The 27,516-nt window shown below is 39.0% G+C and overlaps 1 protein-coding gene and 2 pseudogenes across 1 annotated transcript; all 3 read right to left on the bottom strand.

Annotated features, from left to right (window-relative positions):
• Positions 1-4,922: 4,922 nt before the first annotated feature.
• Positions 4,923-5,684, bottom strand: LOC100661830 (olfactory receptor 4B1-like; annotated as a pseudogene).
• Positions 5,685-13,984: 8,300 nt separating this feature from the next.
• Positions 13,985-15,474, bottom strand: LOC100669572 (olfactory receptor 4X2-like). Its single transcript, XM_003412232.3, has one exon. The coding sequence runs from the start codon at positions 15,472-15,474 to the stop codon at positions 14,545-14,547; it is 930 nt and encodes a 309-aa protein (XP_003412280.2). The 3' UTR covers positions 13,985-14,544.
• A 5,803-nt stretch (positions 15,475-21,277) lies between these two features.
• LOC100661545 (olfactory receptor 4B1-like) lies at positions 21,278-22,683 on the bottom strand (annotated as a pseudogene).
• Between the last annotated feature and the right edge of the window lie 4,833 nt (positions 22,684-27,516).

The following is a 27,516-nucleotide window of genomic DNA, read 5'->3' as shown; positions in this document are numbered from 1 at the left end:
GATTCCGTGTTATGTGTATTATTTATTTATGTTTTTTAATTAATCTTAATTTGTTTGTTTTTGTGATTTCCCTATTTGTGTTGATATCAGGACGTTCTGTTTTGTTACCTTGTATTGTGCTGGTATCTGATATTATTGGTTTTCTGACCAAACAATATCCTTTAGTATTTCTTGTAGCTTTGGTTTGGTTTTTGCAAATTCTCTAAACTTGTGTTTATCTGTAAATATCTTAATTTCGCCTTCATATTTCAGAGAGAGTTTTGCTGGATATATGATCCTTGGCTGGCAGTTTTTCTCCTTCAGTGTTCTGTATATGTCGTCCCGTTCCCTTCTTGCCTGCATGGTTTCTGCTGAGAAGTCTGAACTTATTCTTATTGATTCTCCCTTGAAGGAAACCTTTCTTTTCTCCCTGGCTCCTTTTAAAATTTTGTTTATCTTTGGTTTTGGCGAGTTTGATGATAATATGTCTTGGTGTTTTTCTTTTTGGATCAATCTTAAATGCGGTTCGATGAGCATCTTGGATAGATATCCTTTCGTCTTTCATGATGTCAGGGAAGTTTTGTGTCAGGAGTTCTTCAACTATTTTCTCTGTGTTTTCTGTCCCCCCTCCCTGTTCTGGGACTCCAATCACCCGCAAGTTATCCTTCTTGATAGAGTCCCACATGATTCTTAGGGTTTCTTCATTTTTTAAAATTCTTTTATCTGATTTTTTTTTCAGCTTTGTTGGTGTTGATTCCCTGGTCCTCCAGATGTCCCAGTCTGCATTCTAATTGCTTGAGTCTGCTCCTCTGACTTCCTATTGCGTTGTCTAATTCTGTAATTTTATTGTTAATTTTTTGGATTTCTGAATGCTGTCTCTCTATGGATTCTTGCAACTTATTAATTTTTCCACTATGTTCTTGAATAATCTTTTTGAGTTCTTCAGCAGTTTTATCGGTGTGTCCTTGGCTTTTTCTGCAGTTTGCCTTATTTCATTTGTGATGTCTTGAAGCATTCTGTAAATTAGTTTTTTATATTCTGTATCTGATAATTCCAGGATTGTATCTTCATTTGGGAAAGATTTTGATTCTTTTGTTTGGGGGGTTGGAGAAGCTGTCATGGTCTGCTTCCTTATGTGGTTTGATATGGACTGCTGTCTCCGAGCCATCACTGGGAAACTAGTTTTTCCAGAAAATCCGCTGACTGGTACGCTGGCTCCAGGCTCTGAAGACAATCGCTGCCTCCCCGTATTTGTTCGTTCTCCGTCTCTTAATCTGTGTTTGTTGTTCAGGGTTCATAGATTGTTATGTGTGTGGTCGATTCACTTGTTTTTCCGAGTCTTTGTTGCAAGAGGGATCCGCGGTAGCGTCCACCTAGTCCACCATCTTGGCCCCGCCTCCAGTCTTTTTTATATTGAAATATTTGATAAGGAAACAAAAAGTTGAGTCTATGAATCTTTGCTATAGGAAAAGAACGTGTGTTAAAAGATTGTGGTAGAAAGCTTTGTTTATTCCCCTAAACTTATAAATTAGGTTTGTCAGAAAAAGTTAATTTTATTTCCTAACCTGTGAAGATTAACCTATTGAATATGACTTTACTTCTCTAGTTCTAATTAAACTCCACCACTATAAAAGATGTGCAGATATTTTAAATCAAATGTTGAAATGTTATTTACCAAGGAAAATAAATTAATGACTCTATATCAGTGTATGCTCTTCAAGAACGGGAGTATATAAAAGAACGTTTAAAGAAGCTTTTATTGAAAATAGCGATACAAGAAATCAACCCAAATGTCCATCAACAAGAATGGATTAAAATCAATTTTGTGTATTTTTACATTGAATATACTAAATGAATATGCAAATAAAAGGAACAAACTCCTATAACCTGCAAGATAAATCGATCTCAAAAACATTATTTTAAGCAAAAGAAGCCAGACCTGAAAGAGTATAAGCTTTCTGATTCATTTGTATGAGGGGATGAACAGGATAAACTAACGTGATGACAGAAATTAGATCAGTGGTTGCCTATTGGAGAATGGGGATTACATGGAAGGGGTCATGAGAGTAGTTTCTAGGGTAATAGAAATGTTTTACATTTGGGTTGTATGTTGGTTACATGGGTGTATGAATTGTCAAAAACTCATTAGATTGTACGTGAATACAGACTATGCATTTCTCTGTAAAATTTATTTCATTAAAAAAAAAATCTAGCTGGTGTGAGGAGCCACCATGGGAGGAGCATCTGTCCTGGGAGTCCGGCTACCTGAACTTGTGCCCAGGCTGTGTGTGTTTTACTCTGGTGCAGAGATCACCGGTGTTCCCCAAAACTGGTTTCTTCTCCTTCCTTCCATAGTAGGAAAAAGTAGTAGAGGATCCCCTAAATGTTTACATGGCCCATACCCAGATAGACAACTCATTGAAAGAGAGACACAAACATATATAAAATCCTGAATATTGATTATTTTCAAGGATAGTGAAACTCAAGATATACAAAAATTACTCCGCAGACACTGCTCCTTGCAGGTCTCAGTGAGACCAAGGGCTATAACATTATAAAGGGTTAATAGAAACATGTTTTTGGTGTATCTAAAGTTCACCAAGTTAGCCACGTGGTAATCCAGTTAATTTAGCAAGTTGTTGTTTGGTGAATTGATTTGTAGCGAATTGGCCCAGAACTCTATTTACAGGGACATATATGTGAACAAGACCCATTCCCTGCTTTCGAGAAGTCAAAGGATGGTTTGACTGCTGTTCACAATTCCCAGGCACTCACATTCTATGGCCCCCCTTATTATCTTCCAGAGAGAAATTAAAATAGGGCCCACTCTCGGGGAAACTGCGATGTTAAAGAAAATGGTTCTTGAACTTGGCCCCCAAATTCTATGCCAAGGAAACTGAATCAAGAGAGTTTAGTCACTGGCTGAGGTTGTGCAGTTACCAAGTGGTGGAGCTGAGCTTGTCAGTCAGTGTGGCACCAGGGTCAAATCCTTAACTCTCTCACTGTGTCCAGGGCACCATCCTCCAGGAAACCACCTCCATGCAAACTCCTTGTGGTACAGTCTCCTTCCTTCATGAGAGAATCTTGATGTTGTTCAAGCAGCAGTGAGCTCAGCACAGTGGAAAATTTATACCGGGCTGCCTTAGTCTCCTAGTCTGCCATAGTAAAATACTATGAAGCGGAGAGCTTTAAAAACAGAAATTTATTATTTTTTTCACTGCACTGGAGGCTAGAAGTTAGAACTCAGGGCATCATTGGGGATATCCTCTGTCTGTGTTGACTCCAAGGAAAGGCCCTTCCTTGTCTCCTTCAGTTTCTGGTAGCCCCAGGCGTTTCTTGGCATTCCTTTGCTTGTAGATAGAGCCTCATGTGATGTCTTCTCTGTGTATGTGACTCCGTTTCTGTGTCTGTCCTTGTCTTTGATAAAATGCCCCTCAAAAGGGATTAGAACCCACCCTACTCCGGCATAATCTCCTTAATTTACCTGATACCACCTGCAAAGAAAAACCCTGTTTCCCCAAGCAAGGTCACATTCATTAGTGCAGATTTTAGTACTTCGGCCTATCTTTTTAGGGGATGCAATTCAATCCACAACACTGGCCTAAGCCTATGTTGTTGTTGTTAGGTGCTGTCGAATTGATTCTGACTCATAGCGACCCTATGCACAACAGAAGGAAACAGTGCCCAGTCCTGTGCCGTCCCTACAATCGTTGTCATGCTTGAGCTCATTGTTGTAGCCACTGTGTCAATCCACATTGTTAAGGGTCTTCCTCTTTTCTGCTGACGCTGTACTTTGCCAAACATGATGTCCTTCTCCAGGGACTGACTCCTCCTGACAACATGACCAAAGTGTGTAAGACATTGTCTTGCCATTCTTGCTTCTAAGGAGCATTCTGGTTGTACTTCTTCTAAGACAGATTTGTTCGTTCTTTTGGCAGTCCATGGTATATCCAATATTCTTCGCCAACACCGCAATTCAAAGGCGTCAATTCTTCTTCGGTATTCGTTGTTCATTGTCCAGCTCTCACATGCATATGATGCAAATGAAAATACCATGGCTTGGGTCAAAAAAAAAAATTTTTTTTTTTTTTTTTTGGGTCAGGCACACCATAGTCTTCAAGGTGACATCTTTGCTCTTCAGCACTTTCAAGAGGTCCTTTGTAGCAGATTTACCCAATGCAACGCGTCTTTTGATTTCTTGACTGCTGCTTCCATGGCTATTGTTTGTGGATCCAAGTAAAATGAAATCCTTGACAACTTCAGTCTTTTCTCCATTTATCATGATGTTGCTCATTGGTCCGGTTGTGAGGATTTTTGTTTTCTTAGCTCACAGGCCATAGAAAAACAACTGTCAGGCTGGATTTGGCTTAAGCCATTTTTCATCAGGTTGTGTTATAACTGAATGTATTTCTGACTGTTTTGTTCTATTTACCTCAGTGCATAGAAACAGAAGGGTTCTATAAAATTGTTGTGACTAAGACATTAATGTTTAATAATAGGTTTATTTTATTTTGCCTCCCAGAGACATTTTCATCTAACAGTGCCTCACCCATGAAATGAAGTTCCTACTGTGGAATCTCAGGCACTGGAATCAGGTTAATGGGGTAGGGGCACCATATGGAGCAGAGAAGACTTTTTGGGACTCCCTCAAAGTCCCACCAGTCAGGAGAAACAAAGAAAAACATGACCCTCTTTTTCCAAGTGCCATGATATTTCCACATACCACAGCATGCTAACATGAAGAGGTGAAGTGAATGAATTTAAGATTACAGAGTTAGTAGACAACAGAGTGGGGGTTCTAGTCTAGGTGACCTCTCCCTAGAACCTATGCACTTTGCACTATACACTACTGAAGAAGAGAAGGAAAGCAGCCCAGTATTTGACATTCTCCAAAATGCTGACAGCTATGAGAGGGCTTAATTGGTGCCATGGAGTGAAAGTAGTTCACCTAACATACAACAAAAAATATAAATAGGTTAACTTTTTTCTCTTCTTTCATGGCTGACTAAAATCAGATCACATATTTGATCACCCTGTTTTGGGGTTGTTTTTTGTTTGTTTGTTTTCATTTTTACTCTATTCCTGAGTTCATTTTCTTGCCCCACAGCCTTCTTATAGCATTTTTCACCACTGCATTTCTGAGTGTGTAGATGATGGGTTTCAGCATGGGGGTGATGACTGTATAGAAAACAGCCACCAGTTTATCCTCAGTGAAGGTGGAAGATGGCCTCAAGTAGAGGAAGGTGGCAGGTCCAAAGAACAAGATGATCACTGTGATGTGGGAGGCATGGGTAGAGAAAGCTCTGCACCTTCTCTCTGCAGAATAGTTCCTCAATTAGACCAAGATGATGACATAAGAGGATACCAAGATGAGGAAGGATGTGACAGAGATTAAGGCAGTGTTAGCCAACACAGGTACACCCTCCACAAAGGTGTTAGTGCAGGCAAACTTGAATAGGAGATAAAGGTCACAGAAGTAGTAGTCAACTACATTGGGGCCACAGAAGGGCAATTGGACAGTTACAAGGATCTAAACCATGGAGTGAATTATGTCCCCCAGCCAGGATCCTGCCACCAGAAGGTGACACACAGGCCAGCTCATGATGGTTGTGTAGTGCAGTGGTTTGCAGATGGCCATATAGCGGTCATAAGCATCCTTATGAGTAAGAGAATCTGTGTACATCAAGGAAGTGGAAGAATATCTGAGCCAGACAACCCTCCAAGGAAATGATTTTAATCTTGGTGAGTGTTTTAGTTATCTAGTGCTGCTGTAACAGAAATAGCTCAAGTGGATGGCTTTAACAAAGAGAAGTGTATTCTACCTCAGTCTAAGAGCTACAAGTCCAAATTCAGGGTGCTAGCTCCAGGGGAAGGCTTTCTCTCTGTTGGTTCTGTGGGAAGGTCCTTGTCATCAGTCTTCCACTGGTCTTGGAGCTTCTCAGTGCAGGAAGCCTTGGGTCCAAATGTTTCGCTTTGCTCCCGGGGCTGCTTTCTTGGAGGCATTATGTCCCCCTATCTCTCTGCTCGACTCGACGGCACTGGGTTTTTGGGATCTCTCTGCTTGCTTTTCTCTTTTATATCTGAAAAGAGTTGATTAGGACACAACCTAATCTTGTAGATTGAGTCCTTCCTCATTAACATAACTGTCACTGATCCCACCTCATTAACATCATAGAGGTAGGATTTACAACACATAGGAAAATCACATCATATGTCAAAATGGTGGATAATCAAACAATATTGGGAATCATGGCCTAGCCAAGTTGAAGGATATTTTTTGGGGACACAGCTCAATCCATGACAGTGAGTAAGTCCGTGAGAATTTAGGGACAAAATTAGAGGAGTCACTGATCTTTACCAGGGACAGGTAGCTAAGGAAGAAGTCCATGGGGGAATGCAGACTCTTGCTGACACTGACTGTCAACACGATGAGGCCATTGCCCATCACTGTGGCCAGGTACACAGGAAGAAACCCCACAAAACACACTCTCTGCACTTTTGGGTCCTGGAAAAGGCTAGTGAGAATTAACTCAGTCACATAATTTTACTGGCCATGGATCCCATTCAGGCATGCTGGGTGCCCCGGATTGAGAGGTTTGCAACAAAATGAACAAAAATTTAAAAACAATTCACCTTACTTATATCATTTTAACAACAAGAACAGTTGCTGTTGAGTCAATTCCAACTCAAGGTAACTCTGTGTTTGTCAGAGTAGAACTGTGCTCCAGAGGGTTTTCAATGGCTAGTTGTTCAGAAGTAAATAACCAGGCCTTTCTGCTGGGGTGCCTCTGGGAGGACTTGAACTGCCAACCTTAGCAGCTGAGTGTGTTAACTATTTGCACCATCAAGAGACTCCATTGTTAACTTAGAAGAGAATATTCTTTTGTTTTTTTCCCCCAATTTTTAGAGGATGTAAAACAATTTAAAATACAAATCACTCAATCTTTCATTTTGTCAATATACTTATACAACATTGAATTCTTTTTTTTGTGGTTTAGATGAAGGTTAACAGAACTAACTAGTTTCTCATTAAGCAATTAATACATGTATTGTTTTGTGACACTGGTTAACAACCTCATGGCATGTCAGCATTCTCCCCTTCTCGACCTTTGGTTCCCTCTTATTAGCTTTCCTTTCCCCTCCTGCCTTCTTATCCTTGCCCCTGGGCTGGTAAGCATATTTAGTCTCATTTTGTTTTACGGATCGGTCTAATCTTTGGCTGAAGGGTGAACCTCAGGAGTAACTTCAGTACTGAGTTAAAAGAGTGTATGGGGGCCATACTCTTGGGATTTCTCCAGTCTCTGTCAGACCAGTAAGTCTGGCCTTTTTTGTGAGTTAGAATTCTGTCGGTCCGGGACCCTCTACTGTGATCCCTGGCAGAGTAGTTGTTGGTGGTAGCTGGGCACCATCTAGTTGTACTGGACTCAGTCTGGTGGAGGCTGTGATAATTGGAGTTCATTAGTCCTTTGGACTAATCTTTCCTTTGTGTCTTTTGTTTTCTTCATTCTCCCTTGCTCTAGATATGGTGGGGCCAATGGAATATCTTAAATGGCCGCTCACAAGCTTTTAAGCCCGCAGATGCTACTCACCAAAGTAGGATGTAGAACATTTTCTTTATAAACTATGTTACGCCAATTCACCTAGAGGTTCTCTGAGACCCTGGCCCTCACCCTCAGCCCAGTATTTTGGTCCCTCAGGGAGTTTGGATGTGTCTATGAAACTTCCATGACCTGCTTTGGTCAAGTTGTTCTGGCTTCCCCAGTGTTGTGTACTGTCTTACCCTTCACCAAAGTCACCACTTATCTATTGTCTATTAGTGTTTTTCCCTCCCCGCCTGTGATGCTTGAGATTGTGTATCACCTTGGCTTGGCCATGATTCTCAGTGTTTTGGAAGTTGTGTGATGTTGTGGTCACTTCCCTATTGATTTTTGATATGTGATCACCCCTGTGATGAGATCTTCTATGAATAGCTGATTGTTTGAGGGGGAATTTCCTTGGGTGTGTGGCCTGCATCTGAAAATAAGTGGATGTTCTGGCAAGGCTCAGGGGCTTTTGCTCCTTCTGGATGTTGCAGCTGGCTCTCGTTCATCTGATTTCCAATTCTTGGGACTTCAGCTAGCAGCTTGCCTGTGGTCTTGCCTGCTGATCTCGGGCTTCATCAACCTTCACAGTCTGTGAGCAACAACCCTGTTCTCTAAAGTGAAGATCTTGGGTTCACAAGCCCCTGTGGCTTCATGAATCAGGAGAAGCCTCTATCCTGACCCATGCACTTGGGACATTACAGCCTCTACAACCATGTGAGCCATTTCCTTGATATAAATCTCTGTCTCTGTATGTATTTATATGCTTTACTGATTTTGCTTCTCTAGAGAACTGAGCGTAAGACATCACCCCCTCCTGCCTCGTAATCATTGAAGATTGTTTCTTTTTTGTGTGTAAACCTTTTCATGAGTTTTTATAATAGTAGTCTCATATAATATGTCCCCTGTCATGATTGACTTATTTCACTCGGTTAATGCCCTCCAGATTCATTCATGTTGTGAAAAGTTTCTCAGATTCATCATTGTTCTTTATCATTGCATAGTGTACCGTAGTTTGCGTATCCATTCATCACTTGATGGGCACTTAGGTCGTTTCCATCTTTTTGCAATTGTGAATAATGCTGCAGAGAACATGGTGTGCGTATGTGTATTTGCCTGATGGCTCTTATTTCTCTAGCATATATGTCTAGGAGCGGATTGCTGGATCATTTGGTATTTCTATTTCTAGCTTTTTTTAAGGAAGTGCTTTATAGTTTTTCAAAATCATTGTACCATTTTGTATTCCCACCAGCAGTGCATGAGAGTTCCAATCCCCCGTGGCCTTTCCAACATTTGCTATTTTTTGATTGGTGCCAGTAACGTTGGGGTGAGATGGTATCACGTTGTAGTTTTGATTTTCACTTCTTTAATGGCTAGAGATCTTGAGCATTTCTCCATGTGTCTGTTAGCCACCTGAATGTCTTCTTTGGTGAAGTGTCTGTTCATGACCTTTGTCCATTTTTTAGTTGGATTATCTGTCTTTCTGTTGAAGAGGTGTTGGATTTTCCTATAGATTTTAGAGATTAGGTCTTTGTTGGATTTGTCATAGCCAAAACATTTTTCCCAGTCTCTAGATTTTCTTTTTACTCTTTTGGTGAAGTCTTTTGATGAGCATAAGTGTTTAAACTTTAGAAGATCCCAGTTATCTAGCTTATCTCCTGGTGTTTGTGTATTGGTAGTTATGGTTTCTATCCTTTTAATGCCATGTATTAGGGCCTCTAGCATTGACCCTTTTTTTTCCTTCTATAATCTTTATTGTTTTTTGGTCTTATATTTAGGTCTTTGATGCATCCTGAGTTAGTTTTTGTTTATGGTGTGAAGTATGGGTCCTGTGTCATTTTTTTGCAGATGGACATTCAGTTTTGCCAGCACCATTTGTTAAAGACTGTCTTTTCCCCGTTAAATGGAGTTTGGGCCTTTCTGAAAGACCAGGTGACCACAGGTCTATGGATTGGCATCTGGGTTCTCAATTTTGTTCCACTGGTCAATGTGTTGTACCAGTACCAGACTGTTTTGACTACCATAGCTATATAGTAGGTTCTGAGGTCATGTAGTTTGAAGCTCTGACTTTATTCTTCTTCTTCAATAATGCTTTACTTATCTGGGACCACTTTCCTTCCATAGTTTTTCCTTCTAATCACAGAGAATGTGGATATGTGGATGTATGTAGGTATGTGTATCAGGATTGCATTGTATCTGTAGGTTGCTTTGGGTAGAATTGATGTTTTCACAATATTAAGTATACTTATTCATGAGCATGGTATGTACAGGTTCCACATGAGCACAATTAAGTGTTCTGGAATTCCCATTCTTTCTAATGTTATCTATAATTTGTCTTTAGAGATTACAAATACTGAGAATCTCTATAGAGGAACAAATACTGAAAAAATCCCAGTATCAGAGCTTGAGATAGTATTTTTTTTTTTTCATATTTTATTGGTTTAGAGTGTCATAGTCTACAGTTTGAGTAAGAGACCATTCTTGCCCGTACTGAAATATGAAATATTCTATGTGTGTACAAACCATTGTGAGCTTGTATGTACGAATATCTTTTAAAAGTACATGAGCACACACAAACACACATGGGAACACACTATCTAGAGTTTAGTACATTAGTTTGTTTTCATTTAAGAATATACCTTGGTTTTCTTCCTAAATAGCATGTGGAAATTTGCCTAATTTTTACTTCTGAATATAGATATTATTTCATATGGATGGATGTAGCATTATTTATTTAACGTGTCTTTAATATATGGATATTTAGATTTTTTCTAGGTTTTTACTATTATAAGCATCGTTGCACTGAAAATTCTTGTACACATGTACTTATAGAGTGGAGGCCAGTTCAAAGCATATAAATATTTTTTTAGTTAGAGAGTGTCAAGTTGCTTTTTAAGAGGTTTTCATCAAATTATACTCCCAGCACCAATATCTGAGCGATTGCTTGATTCCCTAAACCATTTTCAACAGTGTATATTTTCAGGCTTTTTTTTTTCTATTTTTTTTAATAAAAATAATCCAGAAGAAAAGGCAAGGGAAAAATCAGATTACTCTAATATGGCGTTACATATGATAAACTTTGCTGAATAAAAATTTCTTAAAAGAAAAAGGTATTCTTGCATAGGCAAGAGTTCAAAAATATACTTACTTTCTTTAAAAAAAAGTACTTTAAGGAGATGATAAGTTTGAGAATTTCAAGAGAAAACTGAAGGCTACATAAGACAACTGAATACAAATTTCAGAAATGAAAAAATGCGATATTCAAAATTGAGAGCTTAATGAATGATCTGAATAGTGCATTAGATATGATTGAAGAAAGAATAGTGGAATTTGAGATGATCACAGAGAAACTAAAATCCTAATCAATATTAGACTTTGATAAATTAAGAATGTGTTTTTTTAATCTCTAAAATAACTTCTCATGGAAAACTAAAACAATGAATAACTTCCAAACTAAGAAAAGTAGAAAATAAACAGAATAACAAAAAATAATAATCAAAAGAAGATAAGAACAGGTGGAACAAATTGAATGTGTTTGATAAGATTGTAGATTTATATGCAAGTGTACCTGTCCTTATATTGGATGAAAATGTAATTGATGCTCCTATTGATAAACTAAGATTAGTCTACTGGATAAAAGAAATGTGAACATATGCTGTTAAAAAGAGACTAACCTAAAGCATATGGGTACAGAAAAGTTAGAGGTTAAAGAATGGAAAATGATACACCATCCCAACACAAAGAGATGGTAAGTGAAGCTATAATATTTCATACAAGAATACTTAAAGGAAAAAAATACAAGCAAAGTAGAACATTTCATAATTATTTAGGTTTGATTCACCATCAGATGTTATAACACTATGGTGGCTAAATTTAAAAGAGCTGTTATCTTTTAGAGATGAATTTGAAACATGTAAAATGAAATGGCATGATGTCTGAGATTTTATTCAAAATTATATGAGTAATGGGAACAGGGAGTCGACAGGGATATAAATGAAACGATTTGGACATGAGCTGACAACTGTTGAAGGTGAGTGATGGGTAAAAGAGATTTTTAATGTTATACGGTCTACTTTGACATATATTTGAAATGTCCCATAATAAGAAGGTTACAATAAGCACCATCAAACATAAAAGCCCGATTTCTTACAAGTAGGGCTCCTTTGGTCCTGTGATCCCAACTGAAAATTCTGTTGCTGGTCCAGATAGAAGGTTGGCTGATCCTGAAGATGGACATTGCATCTGCTTTGGAGTAACCTTTTTATGCAATGTGCTCATCAGAATGCTGAAGGGCTGAGTGGAGACTTGCTGAGTTTACTGTATGAGCATTATATGCTAATTTGCATTGAAAGGTATATATGTGCAGTAAAAAATAGTATGTTGAATCAGTAGCTTTCATACTTACAGAGAACAATCAGTTCACTACAATCAATCAATTTTAAAAACATATGAAATAGGTAGAGCATACAAAAGAAAGAAAGAAACCCTTTACAATGTTACCGAAAAACACAAAAGATGCGAACAAATGGAAATACATGTGTACAAATGGAAATACATACCATGGCCCTGCATAGGAAGACTCCCTATCATTAAGAAGTCAATTTTTTGAAATAAATTTATAAATGTAAGATGACTTCAATCAAAATTATAACAGGCTCTTTTTTGGAGCTGAAGGGATAGGAAGTGAAGTAAAATTAAAATTAAAACTCATATAGAAGAACCACTGCCAGTAGAACTTTGAAAATGAAGAGCAGTGAGGAGGGACTAGCCCACCAGACATTAAAGCATTTTATAAAGCTTTCATAATAAGAAACAGTGCATCCCTGCCTACTCCAGAAGCTATAAAGGAAAATAATGATAATTACCTAAAAAGCAAAAACTTCTATATGTAAAAAAAAAAAAAATCATAAATACAGGACAAAGATCAAATAATAAACCAAGGAAAAAATCATACCAGAAATATTAATCTTCATCTATAAATAGTTCTTAGAACATAATAAAAAGAATTGCAACTCAAATATGGGAAAATGATAGGAACAAACAGTTCACAGAAAATGTAAACGGCCTTTAGCTATATGAAAAGATGTTCAACCTCATGGGAAATAAAAGAAATGTAACTTAAAATTATATTGAGCTGCCATTTTTCATCTATCAGATTAGCAAAATCCCTAGAGTTTTAACATTCCATTTTGCAGGAAAGACAAAATTGCTGATGAGAGCTCAAATTGGCCCAATCACTGCAAAGGGCAATATGGTAACATCTATCAAGTTACCAAGAATACACACTTTTGATCCAGCAACTCCATTTCTAGAAATTTAACTGTGTTTAAGACAAGGTTCATCACCGCAGTACTAGTTGAAAAAAAGCCAATATATTATCAGTAGAAGACTGGTTAATTAAATGACTACACATCCATTCAATGAGGACCACAAATAATAATAATTTAGAAGAGTCTTCAAGATATATGGTTAAATAAATAAGACAAGTTTCCCATGTGCTTGTACTGTATGGTAACACTCATATAAAAGATGAAGATAAATGGGTATATATATTATATAGATCTGTATATGCACACTTATATTTGCTTAAAGAAACTCTGAAAAGAAAAGAGGAAACTAAGGAAAATGTTTATCTGGTAGGGGCATAGGAGAGGGGAAAAATGGAATGGAGAAACAAAGAGAATGAAAATTTCCACGTGTACCTTTTTGGTTTGTTTATTTTTAAAAGCTTATGAAAGTAATTAATGCTATAGGATATTCTAAACGCAAAAGCAATAGAAAAAAAACAACAGAAGAAAAAGCTGATAGGTTTTACTACATAGAAATGAAAAGCCTTTAAAAATTGAAAATGTTGTAAATAAGATTCAAAGCCAGTTAAATATGGAAACATCATCCTCATGAAAAAAAATTGAAGAAATGCAAATTAAATGATGAGATATATATAATAAATTTGCAAAATGCTTTTAACTTTCGATTGTAAAACAATTTCTGAGTTATGAAAATATCGCAATGATAGCACAAGGAATTTCTGTATACTCTTAATGCATATTCCCCAAATGTCAGTATTTTGCCGCATTTTTATCACTCATACTCTAGACAGATAGAATTTTTTTCCTGCAATGTTGAAGCTAAGCTGTTGACACGATGCCTCCTTACCTCTAGACCCTCGGTGAGTAATTCCTAAAACCAAAGACCTTCTCTGACATAAGTACAGCACAATTTGCAAAATCAGGAATGGACAATGATGTCTCTACTACCTACTTAGGGACTTTTAGCACCACTAACACCCTTGACCTATTCCAGGATCCAATCCCAAATTACATGTTGCTTTTAGTTATTATATATTTTTAATCTACTTTAATCTGGAACAGTTTTTCAATTTTTGTCTTTCATGATGTTCACACTTCTGAAGGGTTAAAAAAAAAAAAAAAGGAAAACTAAACTAACTGCCAATCGAAGAGATTCTGACTCACGGCAACCCATGTGTTTCAGAGTAAAACTGACTCCATAGGGTTTTCAATGGCTGTGATTCTCCAGAACTAGATCATCAGGTCTTTCTGTCTTTTTTTGTGATTTAGGTGAAAGTTTACAAAGCAACTTAGTTTCTCCTTAAACACTTAATACACAATTTTTTTTGCGACACTGGTTGCCAACCTCATGTTGCATCAACACTCTCCCCTTCTCCACCTGAGGTTAAAGCTTTTTTATTCAAGAATATTTATGACAGTGTTATTTATAGTAGTAAAAAATTAGAAACTACCTAAACATATAACAACAGAAAAATGACTAGTTAAGGTACAGTGCATTCATAAGTGAATATATTTTATAAGCAATTAAATTGAAGTTTTTTAAAGATGGACAAAAGATAGAATAACCCTAGAAATAACAAGTGCTGTACACTTATTTCTTTCAACCAATTCTGCCCTTCCCAAGTTTCCATTTGGACTCAGCATCATCCTGAACACAAGGAGCCAATACTCAGTCTCTATCTCTCTTCCTCTTTCATTGTTTTGCTCCACAGCCTCTTCATGGCCTTCTTCACTTCAGCATTTCTCAGGGAGTAGATTACAGGGTTGAGGAGAGGAGTGATCACTGTGTAGAACACAGCCACCATCTTGTCCACAGACAGAGTGGTAGAGGGCCTCATATAGATAAAGATAAGGGGCCCAAAGAACAAGATTACCACAGAAATATGGGACCCACAGGTGGAGAGGGCCTTTCGCCGCCCCTCAGAGCTTCGAGTCCTCAGATGGAGCAAGATAACCACATAGGAGGCTAAGACAACCACAAAGCTGATCACAGACAGGGTCCCCCCATTGGCAACCATCAACAGACCAATGAGAAAGGTGTCAGAGCAGGCAAGCTTGAGCAGAGGAAGCAGGTCACAGAAGAAGTGGTCAATCACATTGGGGCCACAAAAGGGCAAGTGGAAGATGAGAAGGACTTGGGCAAAGGAATGCACAAAGCCCACCACCCATGCTATTCCTACCAAGACAGCACACACTTGCTGGTTCATGATGGTGGTGTAATTGAGGGGCTTGCAGATGGCCACATAGCGGTCATAGGCCATCACAGTGAGCAGGAAAATCTCAGTGCCACCAAAGAAGTGGATGAAGAAAACCTGTGTTATGCAGCCCCACAGGTATATGGCTTTCCTTTCAGCCAGCAAGTCTGAGATAAGCTTGGGGGCTGTGGTAGAAGAGTGGCAGATCTCCACAAAGGACAGGTAACTGAGGAAGAAGTACATGGGGGAAGCAAGACTTCTGCTGGTCATGACAGTGAGCACAATGAGGCAATTCCCGAATACAATCGCTATGTACAAGAACAAAAATATCACAAAGCAAACTCTCTGCACCTCCGGATTGGTAGAAAGTCCCAGAAAAACGAATTCAGTCACATTGTGTGTGTTAGCCATGAAGTCATCACCGTGAGGTGGTAGTTTGAGTGGGGTGATTTGAAGTGATACAAGAGACTGCTTCGTTGAGGTGAGTGGGTGAATTACATAACGATCCTTGCATGTGTTAGATGCTTGTGATATCAAAAGAATAGTAGGAGTTAGTTATGTGTAGAAGATGAGAAAAGCAGTCTAAGAAGGCAGAAAAGCAAGTGTAAATCTGTGAAAATGTATCATGTGTGCCTGGAGTAAAGGGGAGCATAGGAAAAGACGAAGTTGGGGATAGAGTCTGGGACCAGTTTATGAAGGGCTGCTATGGGCTTTTGAGTGTATTCTGTAGATGATGGGGAATCATTGGGAATGCTAGTCAACTGGAAAGTAAAGTCACTTTGTAGGTAAAGGTTGGACTAATGGAAACAGACCGGAAAAGGGGAAACCTGTTATTAGGTTAATGTTTCATGGTACCATTGGAGCAGCTGGGACAGCTTTACTATCTCCATTTTAGATGCCTTCCTATTGCCTTTGAATGTTTTTAATTGTCTTTTATTTGCAGCTTTCATTCACCCGCCTTCCCTTTGTTTCCTTGGTTTGCAGAATAGAACCCTTGATATTTATTGCCTGTCTTACCTCTGCTTCTCTTAATTCTCTCCTTGTATACTTGGTCACTTACTGACTTTTCCCTTTCCAAGAATCTAGCTCAATCCCTACCCAATTCTTACTGGTACCTTCACTAAGAGAGCACTTCATAAAATGCCATGGGCTCGTTGTCACATTCCCTTGGCTTTCCATGTGGAATAATAATCAGCACATGCAAAACAAGCACATGGTCACAAAACAAAAAACTCTTCCCAGCATCTCCAAGGCTTTGCTGTTCTCACCACAGTTACCTTTTCTGTTCTGACCACAGAGGTGCAAATGATGCCTTGAGAACAGCTCCCACCCAGGGTCACCCAGGTTTCCCAGTGAGCCAGTCGAGAATCATCAAGCTGAGATACCTGTCTTGCCAGAGTCACAAGGCTGAGAATCTACTCCTCCTGCTCCTCAGACTCAGGATGCTGAAACTAAACTGCTGGGTTCTCAATTTCACCAGACTTAAAACAAGAGCAAAGGAGACTTCCCTCCTCTTTGTCTCTGTGCTGTTCCACAGAGAAAAACGAACCCTGGCAGCCTAGCCTTGACTTGAAACTGCTCCAGAGGCACCAGGGGAGAAGGTGGGATGATTGGTTAAGACAAGGTTGTTCCCCAGAGAGCTGTACCCTTTTCCCCTTGCTAATCAGGCAACCTTCCTCATGAGAAGCAGGACCTGGTTACTAAAATCTCAAAGTTCTTTGTAGGAAGCAACAACTTGAGAAATAAATAAAATATATGAACAAATTACAATTCACCCAATGTTCACAGGGCACTTACTCTGTATGGGGCTGTATGCCTTTCAGAGATTAATTAGATGTAACTTTTCCTTGTCATGAGCTCAATCATGGCTTTATATGAAATGACACAACTCAAAAGGGTGAGTGCAATGAATAGGGACCATAAGTGTCAGGAAATCAAAGTAGTACTTCTCCTTGCCTTTGGTGTAGACAAGGGTATAAACCAGTAGTTCTCAACTGGGTGCAATTCGCCCTCAGGAGATATCTGAGAATATCTGAAGATGTTTTCAGTTGTTACAACCTGCTCGGATTTGGGAAAGAGGGGGAGGAGCGGGCACTCAGGTGTTATTGGCATGGAAAGGGCAGGGATGCTGCAAAACATCCAACAATGCACAGGGTACCCCCCACAGCAAAGAATTATCTGACACATAATGTCAACAGTGCTGCTGTTGAGACGCCCTGTATGGATGAAACAAAATTCACCCTGAACAGGTAATCAGTAATACTGGGTGTTGAGTCATTGCACTGCTTTGAAAACATCTGTATATGTTTGAAATTTTCCACAATGAAAGGTTTTTAAAATGCCATAAGATTTCTTTTAAAATGCAACACACTCTACATCAATGTCACTCCCAAGAAATGTTGCTTCAGCCTTGATTAGAATTACGGTTGAATCAAGATTGTCACAAGTGTCAACTAACGACTAATAGGAAATTTTTATGAGCGGATTTTAAGATAAAACATTCCACGCAATTGCTTTTAAGAATGCAAAAGCTGAATTAACTGTTAGCTTTGTGTGGAAAGAGGTATCCAAAAGAAGCTTAGCAAATACTCACATAAAAGCTCCAAAACTTTAAGTTAAATCTATGTTTACTCCATAACATGTCATCCTGAAGTTGAGTTTCTATGGAAGCCTGTCAACCAGTCTTTTTTATATTGAAATATTTGATAAGGAAACAAAAAGTTGAGTCTATGAATCTTTGCTATAGGAAAAGAACGTGTGTTAAAAGATTGTGGTAGAAAGCTTTGTTTATTTACCTAAACTTATAAATTAGGTTTGTCAGAAAAAGTTGGTTTTATTTCCTAACCTGTGAAGATTAACCTGTTGAATATGACTTTACTTCTCTAGTTCTAATTAAACTCCACCACTATAAAAGATGTGCAGATATTTTAAACCAAATGTTGAAGTGTTATTTACCAAGGAAAATAAATTAATGACTCTATAGGTTTATGCTTTTCAAGAATGGGAATATAGAAGAATGTTTAAAGAAGCTTTTATTCAAAATAGCCATACAAGAAGGGAACCCAAATGTCCATCAACAAGAATGGATTAGAATAAATTTTGTATATTTTTACAATGAATATGCCAAATGAATACACAAATAAAAGGAACAAACTCCTATAACCTGCAAGATAAATCAATCTCAAACACATTATTTTAAGCAAAAGAAGCCAGACCTGAAAGAGTATAAGCTTTCTGATTCATTTATATGAGGTGGTGAACAGGATAAACTAACGTGATGACAGAAGTTAGATCAGTGGTTGCCTATGGAGAATGGGGATTACATGGAAGGAGTCATGAGAGAAGTTTCTAGGGTAATAGAAATGTTTTACATTTGGGTTGGGATGTTGGTTACATTGGCATATAAATTGTCAAAACTCATTAGATTGTACATGAATATGGACTATGCATTTCTCCGAATGTAAAATTTACTTCATCTAAAAAATAAAACCTAGCTGGCATGAGGAGCATCTGTTCTGGGAGTCAGGCTACTTGAACTTGTGCCCAGGCTGTGTGTGTTTTACTCTGGAGCAGAGATCGCCGATGTTCCCCAAAACTGGTTTCTTTTCCTTCCTTCCATAGTAAGAGGACCCCTAAATGTTTACATGGGCACATACCCAGATAGACAACTCACTGAAAGAGAGACACAAACATATATAAAATCCTGAATATTGATTATTTTCAAGAATAGTGAAACTCAAGATATACAAAAATTCCTCCACAGACATTGCTCATTGCGAGTCTCAGTGAGACCAAGGGCTATAAAATTATAAAGCGTTAATAGAAACATGTTTTTGGTGTATCTAAAGTTCACCAAGTTAGCCACTGTAAATCCAGTTATATTAGCAAGTTGCTGTTTGGTGAGTTGATTTGTAGCGAATTGGCCCAGAACTCTAGGTACAGGGACATATATGTGAACAAGACCCATTCCCTTCTTTTGAGGATCCCAAGGATGGTTTGACTGCTGTTCACAATTCCCAGCCACTCACATTCTATGGCCCCCCTTACTATCTTCCAGAGAGAAATTAAAGTAGGGTCCACTGTCAGGAAATCTGCAATGTTAAAGAAAATGGTTCTTGAACTTGGCCTCAAAATTCTATACCAAGGAAACTGAATCAAGAGGATTTAGTCACTGGCTGAGGTTGTGCAGTCACCACATGGTAGAACTGAGCTTCAGTCAGTTAGTCTCAGAGTCAAATCCCTTAACTCTCTCACTGTGCCCAGGGACACCATCCTCCAAGAAAGCACCGCCATGCAAACTCCCTGTGGTAGAGTCTCCTTCCTTAATGGCAGAATCTTGATGTTGTTCAAGAAGCCTTGTGCTCAGCCGAGGGGAAAATTTATGCTGGGCTGTCTTAGTTTCCTAGCCTGCCATGGCAAAATACTACAAAGTAGAGGGTTTAAAAAAAAAAAAATTTTATTTTTTTTCACTGCACTGGAGGCTAGAAGTTAGAACTCAGGGCATCGTTGGAGCTATCATCTGTCTCTGTTGACTCCAAGGAAAGGCCCTTCCTTGTCTCCTTCAGTTTCTGGTAGCCCCAGGTGTTTCTTGGCATTCCTTTGCTTGTAGATGGATCCTTACGTGCTGTCTTCCCTCTGTGTGTGACTCTGGTTCTGTGTCTGTCCTTCTCTTTGATAAAATGCCCCTCAAAAGGGATTAGGACCCACCCTACTCCAGTATGATCTCCTTAATTTACCTGATAACGTCTGCAAAGAAAAACCCTGTTTCCCCAAGCAAGGTCACATTCATTGGTGCAGATGTTAGTACTTCAACATATCTTTTTAGGGGATGTAATTCAATCCACAACACTGGTGTAAGCCTAGAATATAATCCTATTCACCTTTACCAATACTCACTTTCCTAGCCTCCTTTGCATTCAGGGGTAGACAGGAGACCTAGCTTTGGCTAATAAGAATAAGAATTAGATTAAGAGGAATTGTGCTGGAGAGCTTCTGGGAAATACTTCCTAACATAAAAAGACAGTCCCTCCCTTCCCTCAAAGCTGCTGTAACCATGATGCAGCCATGAGGGGGCGTACAAAGAAGTGAAGAGGCACTGACCCAGTGCACCATCATCATAGAATTAACAAACCAACCCTAGAACCACTGACCCCTGTTCCTGTTGTTTGTTGGGTAAGCAATAAATATCATTATGACTTAATCCATGGGTCAACAAACTTTTTCTGTAAAGGGTCAGAGTAAATATTTTATGTACTGAGACCCTAGTATCTATGATGACTGCTAAACTCAGCCACTGTATCATGAAAGCAGTCATAGACAACATGTAAAATAATGGGCATGGCTGTAGTCTAATAAATTTTATGGACACTAAACTTTGAAATTCATATAATCTTCACATGTCACAAAATAAGGTTTTTTCTTTTTTTTTAAATTTTCAACCATTTACAAATGTAAAAGACATTCTTAGCTCACAGGCCGCACAAAAACAACTGTCAGGCTGGATTTGGCTTAAGCCATTTTTCATCAGGTTGTGTTATAACTGAATGTATTTCTGACTGTGTTGTTCTATTTACCTCAGTGCATAGAAACAGAAGGGTTTTATAAAATTGTTGTGACTAAACATTAATGTTTAATAATAGTTTTATTGTATTTAGCCCGCCAGAGACATTTGCATCTAACAGTGCCTTGTGCATGAAATGAAGTTCCTGCTGTGGAATTTCAGGCACTGGAATCAGGTTAATGGGACAGGGATACCAAATGAAGCAGAGAAGACTTTTTTGGACTCCCTCAAGGTCCTACCAGTAAGGAAAAACAAAGGAAAACATGACCCTCTTTCTGCAAGTGCCATGATATTTCCACATACCACAGCATGCTAACATGAAGAGGTGAAGTGAATGAATTCAGGATTACAGAGTTAGTAGACAACAGAGTGGGGGTTCTAGTCTAGGTGACCTCTCCCTAAAACTTATGCACTCTGCACTATACACTACTGAAGAAGAGAAGGAAAGCAGCCCAGTATTTGACATTCTCCCAAATGTTGACAACTATGAAAACTATGAGAAGGCTTTAATTAGTACCATGAAGTAAAATAGCTCACTTAACATACAACAAAATATATAAATAGGTTAACTTTTTTCTCTTCTTTCATGGCTGACTAAAATCAGATCATATATTTGGTCACCCTGTTCTTGGGTTTTTTTTTTTTTTTTAATTTTCACTCTATTCCTGAGTTCATTTTCTTGTCCCACAACCTTCTCATAGCATTTTTCACCACTGCATTTCTGAGTGTGTACATGATGGGATGCAGCATGTGTAGAAAACAGCCACCAATTTATCCTCAGTGAAGGTGGAAGACGGCCTCATGTAGAGGAAGGTGGCAGGCCCAAAGAACAAGATGGCCACTGTGATGAAGGAGGCATGGGTACAGAGAGCTCTGCACCTTCCCTCTGCAGAATAGTTTCTCAAGTTGACCAAGATGGTGATGTAAGAGGACACCAAGATGAGGAAGGTTATGACAGAGATTAAGGCACTGTTAGCCAACACAGTAACACCCTCCACGAAGGTGTCAGTGCATTGGAGATAGAGGTCACAGAAGTAGTAGTCAATTACATTGGGGCCACAAAAGGGCAATTGGACAGTTACAAGGATCTGAACCGTGGAGTGAATTATGTCCCCCAGCCAGGATCCTGCCACCAGAAGGTGATACACACGGTAGCACATGATGGTTGTATGGTGCAGTGGTTTGCAGATGGCCATATAGCAGTCATAAGCCATCACTATGAGTAAGAGAATCACTGTACATCAAGCAAGTGGAAGAATATCTGAGCCAGACAACCCTCCAAGGAGATGATTTTAATCTAGGTGAGTATTTTAGTTATCTAGTGCTGCTGTAACAGAAATAGCGGAAGTGGATGGCTTTAACAAAGAGAAATGTATTCCCTCACAGTCTAGGAGGCTAGAAGTCCAAATTCAGGGTGCTAGCTCCAGGGGAAGGCTTTCTCTCTGTTGGTTCTGTGGGAAGGTCCTTGTCATCAGTCTTCCACTGGTCTTGGAGCTCCTCAGTGCAGGAAGCCTTGGGTCCAAAGGATGCGCTTTGCTCCCGGGGCTGCTTTCTTGGAGGTATTAGGTTCCCCTATCTCTCTGCCAGCTTCTCTCTTTTATATCTCAAAAGGGTTGATTAAGACACAACCTAATCTTGTAGATTGAGTCCTTCCTCATTAACATAACTGCCGCTAATCCCACCTCATTAACATCATAGAGGTAGGATTTACAACACATAGGAAAATCACATCATATGGCAAAATGGTGGATAATCAAACAATATTGGGAATCATGGCCTAGCCAAGTTGAAGAATATTTTTGGGGGACACAGTTCAATCCATGACAGCGAGTAAGTCCGTGAGACTTTAGGGACATTAGAGGAGTAACTGGTCTTCACCAGGGACAGGCAGCTAAGGAATGCAGGCTTTTGCCGACACTGACTGTCAACACGTTGAGGCCATTGCCCAGGACTGTGGCCAGGTACTCGGGAAGGAACACCACAAAACACACTGTCTGCACTTCTGGGTCCTGGAAAAGGCTAGTGAGAATTAACTCAGTCACATTATTTGTACTGGCCATGGGTTCCATTCAGGCATGCTGGGTGCCCAGGATCGAGAGGTTTGCAATAAAATGAACAAAAATTTTAAAAACAATTCACCTCACTTATATCATTTTAACAACAAGAACAGTTGCTGTTGAGTCAATTCCAACTCAAGGTAACTCCGTGTTTGTCAGAGTAGAACTGTGCTCCGGAGGGTTTTCAATGGCTGGTTGCTCAGAAGTCGATAACCAGGCCTTTCTGCTGGGGCGCCTCTGGGAGGACTTGAACTGCCAACCTTAGCAGCTGAGTGTGTTAACCATTTCACCATCAAGAGACTCCATTGTTAACTTAGAAGAGAATATTCTTTCATTTTTTTCCCTCAATTTTTAGAAAATGTAAAACAATTTAAAATACAAATCACTCAATCATTCTTTTAGCCAAAATACTCATACAACATTATTATTTTTTTTTCAGTGTGCTTTAGATGAAGATTAGCAGAGCAAATTAATTTCTCATTAAAAAATTAATACATGTTTTGTTACACTGGTTAACAGCCCCACGACATGTCAACATTCTCTCCTTCTCGACCCTGGGTTCCCCACTAACAGCTTTCCTGTCCCCTCCTGCCTTCTCATCCTTGTCCCTGGGTCGGTATGCCCATTTAATCTCATTTTGTTTTATTGGTTGGTCTAATCTTTGGCTGAAGTTTGAAGCTGAGGTGTGACTTCAGCACTGAGTTAAAAGAGTATATGGGGGCCATAGTCTTGGGATTTCTCCAGGTTCTGTCAGACCAGTCAGTCTGGTCTTTTTTTATGAGTTAGAATTTTGTTTGGCATTTATCTCCGGCTCTGTCCGTCTGGGACCCTCTACTGTGATCCCTGGCAGAGTAGTTGTTGGTGGCAGCCGGGCACCATCTAGTTGTACTGGACTCAGTCTGGTGGAGGATGTGGCAGTTGCGGCCCATTAGTCCTTTGGACTAATCTTTTCTTTGTGTCTTTTGTTTTCTTCATTCTTCCTTGCTCTAGATGGGGTAGGACTAATGGAGTATCTTAAATGGCTGCTCACAAGCTTTTAAGACCACAGATGCTACTCACCCAAGTAGGATGTAGAACATTTTCTTTATAAACTATGTTATGCCAATTTGGCTAGCTGTTCTCCGAGACCCTGGCCCTCACCCTCAGTCCAGTAATTTGGTCCCTCAGGGAGTTTGGGTGTGTCTATGGAACTTCCATGACTTTGCCACGGTAAAGTTGTGCTGGCTTCCCAAGTGTTGTGTACTGTCTTACGCTTCACCAAAGTCACCACTTATCTATTGTCTAGTGGTTTTTCCTCCCCGCCTGTAATGGTTAAGATTATGTGTCACCTTGGCTGGGCCATAATTCTCAGTGTTTTGGCAGTTGTGTGATGTTGCAGTCACTTCCCTGTTGAGATCTGATATGTCATCACCCCTGTAATAGGATCTTCTCTGAGTAGCTGATTGTTTAAGGGGGAGTTTCCTTGGGTGTGCGGCCTGCATCCGAAAATAAGCGGACATTCTGGCAAGGCTCAGTGGCTTTTGTTCCTTCTGAACCCTGCAGCCGGCTCCTGTTTATCTGACCTCTAATTCTTGGGACTTGAGCTAGCAGCTTATCTGTGGTCTTGCCTGCTGACCTTGGGGTTCATCCGTCTTCACAGCCTGTGAGCAACAACCCTGCTCTCCAACCTGTGGATCTTGGGTTCACCAGCCCCTGTGGCTGCGTGAATCAGGAGAAGCCTCTATCCTGACTCAAGGACTTGGGACATTACAGCTCCTACAACCATGTGAGCCATTCCTTGATATAAATCTCTCTCTGCATATATTTATATGCTTTACTGGTTTTGCTTCTCTAGAGAACCCAGCCAAAGACACCCCCCCTCCTCCCTTGTAACCATTAAAATTGTTTCTTTTTGTGTATAAACCTCTTCAAAATTTTTATAATACTGGTCTCATACAATATTTGTCCTGTTGTGATTGATTTATTTCACTCAGCATAATGCCCTCCAGTTTCATCCATGTTGTGAAAAGTTTCTCAGATTCATCATTGTTCTTTATCATTGCGTAGTATTCCATTGTGTGTATGTACCACAATTTGCTTATCCATTCATCTGCTTTTGGGCATTTAGGGTGGTTTCCATCTTATCGCAATTGTGAACAGTGCTGCAATGAACATGGTGTGCATATGTCTATTTGCCTGATGGCTCTTTTTTCTCTAGCAGGTATGTCTAGGAGGCGATTGCTGGATCATATGGTATTTCTATTTCTAGCTTTTTAAGGAAGCATCTTATAGTTTTTCAAAATCATTGTACTATTTTGTATTCCCACCAGCAGTGCATAGAGTTCCAATCCCCCATGGCCTCTCCAGCATTTGTTATTTTTTGTTTTTTTGATTCGGGCCAGTAACAGGGTGAGATGGTATCACATTATAGTTTTGATTTTCAGTTCTTTAATGGCTAGTGATCTTGAACATTTCCCCATGTGTCTGTTAGCCGCCTGAATGTCTTCTTTGATGAAGTGTCCGTATCCTTTGGCCATTTTTAAATTGGATTATTTGTCTTTTTTTTTGTAGAGGTGTTGGATTTTCCTATAGGTTTTAGCGATTAGGTCTTTGTTGGATTTGTCATAGCCAAAAAGCTTTTTCCAGTTCTAGATTCTCTTTTTACTCTTTTGGTGAATTCTTTGATAAGTGTAAAATATTTAGAACATCCCTGTTATCTAGCTTATCTTCTGGTGTTTGTGTATTGTTGGTTATGGTATCCTGTTAGTGGAGTGTATTAGAACCTCTAGTGCTGATCCTTTTTTTTCTTCTATAATCTTCATTGTTTTCGGTTTTTTATTTAGGTCTTCGATCCATTCTGAGTTAGTGTTTGTTTATGGTGTGAAGTGTGGGTCCTGTCTCATTTTTTTGCAGATGGACGTTCAGTTTTGCCAGCATCACTTGTTAAAAAGACTGTCTCCTCTCCCATTTAATGGACTTTGGGCCCTTCTCAAAGATCAGCTGGCCATAGGTCCATGGATTGACATCCAGGTTCTCAGTTCTGTCCCACTGGTCCCTATGTCTATCGTTGTACCAGTACCAGACTGTTTTGACTACCATAGCTGTATAGCAGGTTCTGAGATCAGGTGGTTTGAGTTTCTGACTTTCTTCTTCTTCAACAGTGCTTTACTTATCTGGGACAGCTTTCCTTCTACATAAAGTCAATGATTAGTTTTTCCTTCCACAGAGAATGTGTGGATATGTGGATATATGTGGGTATGTGTATCGGGATTGCATTGTGTTTGTAGATTGCTTTCGGTAGAATTGACATTTTCACAATGTTGAGTGTACCTGTTCATGAGTGTGGTATGTTTTTTCTTTTATGTAGGTCTCCTTTGATTTCTTACAGTAGTGTTTTGTAGTTTTCTTTGTATAGGTCTTTTGTATTCCTGGTTAGATTTATTCCTAAGTGTTTTATATTTTTAGGAGCTATTATAAATGGTAATGATTTTTTGATTTCCTTTTCATAGTTTTTTTATTGGTGTATAGGAAGCCAACCAATTTTTGTATATATTTTTTCTATCTTATATCTTCCTACTCTGCTGAATTTTTTCACTCTTTCCAGTAGTTTTCTTGTGGAGTCTTTTGGGCTCAGTATGTATAGTATCATATTATCTACAAATAGGGACAGTTTTACTTCTTCCTTACCAATTTGGGTTCCCTTTATTCCTTTTTCTTCCTTATTCCTCTAGCTAGGACTTCCAGCAAAATGTTAAATAGGAGAGGTGAGGAATTTCTCTTCTCTACCTATTTTTTTTACCTATTTTTATTGACGGTTTTTTAAATCAGGAATGGGTGTTGGACTTTGTTGAATGTCTTTTCTTTGTTGACTGAGATGATCATGTGATTCTTCTGTTTTATTTATGTGGTGGATTACCAATTTGATTCATTTTCTAATGTTGAACCCTCCTTGCATACCTGGTATGAATCCCACTTGGTCATGGTGCATAATTTTTTTGAGATGATGCAGACTTCTATTGGCTAGAATTTTGTTGAGGATTCTTGCATTAATATTCATGAGAGATATCGGTCTGCAATTTTCTTCTTTTGTGGCGTCTTTTCCTGGTTTTGGTATCAGGGTTATGCTGGCTTCATAGAATGAATTTGGAAGTATCCCTTCCTTTCTATGTTCTGAAGTAGTTTGAGTAGTAGTGATGCAAGCTCTTTTCTGAATGTTTGGTAGAATTCTCCAGTGAAACCATCTGGATCAGGGCATTTTTGTTGTTGTTATTGTTGGGAGCTTTTTATTACCTTTTCAATCTCTTTTCTTGTTATGGGCCTGTTTGGATTTTCGACTTCAGTTTGTGTTAGCTTAGGTAGCTAGTGTGTTTCTAGAAATCTGATCATTTACTCTAGGTTTTCAAATTTGTTGTAGTATAGTTTTTCATGGTACTCTGTTATGATCCTTTTTGTTTCAGTTGGGCCTGTTGGAATGTCCTCCATTTCATTTCTTATTTTGGTTATCTGTGTCATCTCCTGTTTTGTCAATTTGGTCAATGGTTTGTCGATTTTGTTGATCCTTTCAAAGATGCAACTTTTGTTTTTGTTGATTCTTTGTTATTTTTCTATTCTCTATTTCATTTATTTCTGCTCTGATCTTTATCATTTCCTTTCTTCTGTTGGCTGTGGGCTACTTTTGCTGTTCTCTTTCTATTTGATCAAGTTGTGTAGGTAATGTTTTGATTTTGTCCCTTTCTTCTTTTTTGATGGTGCATCTATTGCTATAAATTGACCTCTGAGCACTGCCTTTGCTGTGTCCCAAAGGTTTTGGTATAATACGTTTTCATCCTTATCTGATTCTAGGAAGTTTTTTATTCC

The sequence above is a fragment of the Loxodonta africana genome, chromosome 7 (assembly GCF_030014295.1).
Source record: "Loxodonta africana isolate mLoxAfr1 chromosome 7, mLoxAfr1.hap2, whole genome shotgun sequence".
Lineage (NCBI taxonomy): Eukaryota > Metazoa > Chordata > Mammalia > Proboscidea > Elephantidae > Loxodonta > Loxodonta africana.
This window is presented reverse-complemented; position numbering and strand designations above follow the sequence as displayed.

What these genes read in the sequence shown, in the direction of transcription:
- LOC100669572 (XM_003412232.3), bottom strand. Translation starts at nt 15,474, where the DNA reads ATGGCTAACACACACAATGTGACTGAATTCGTTTTTCTGGGACTTTCT.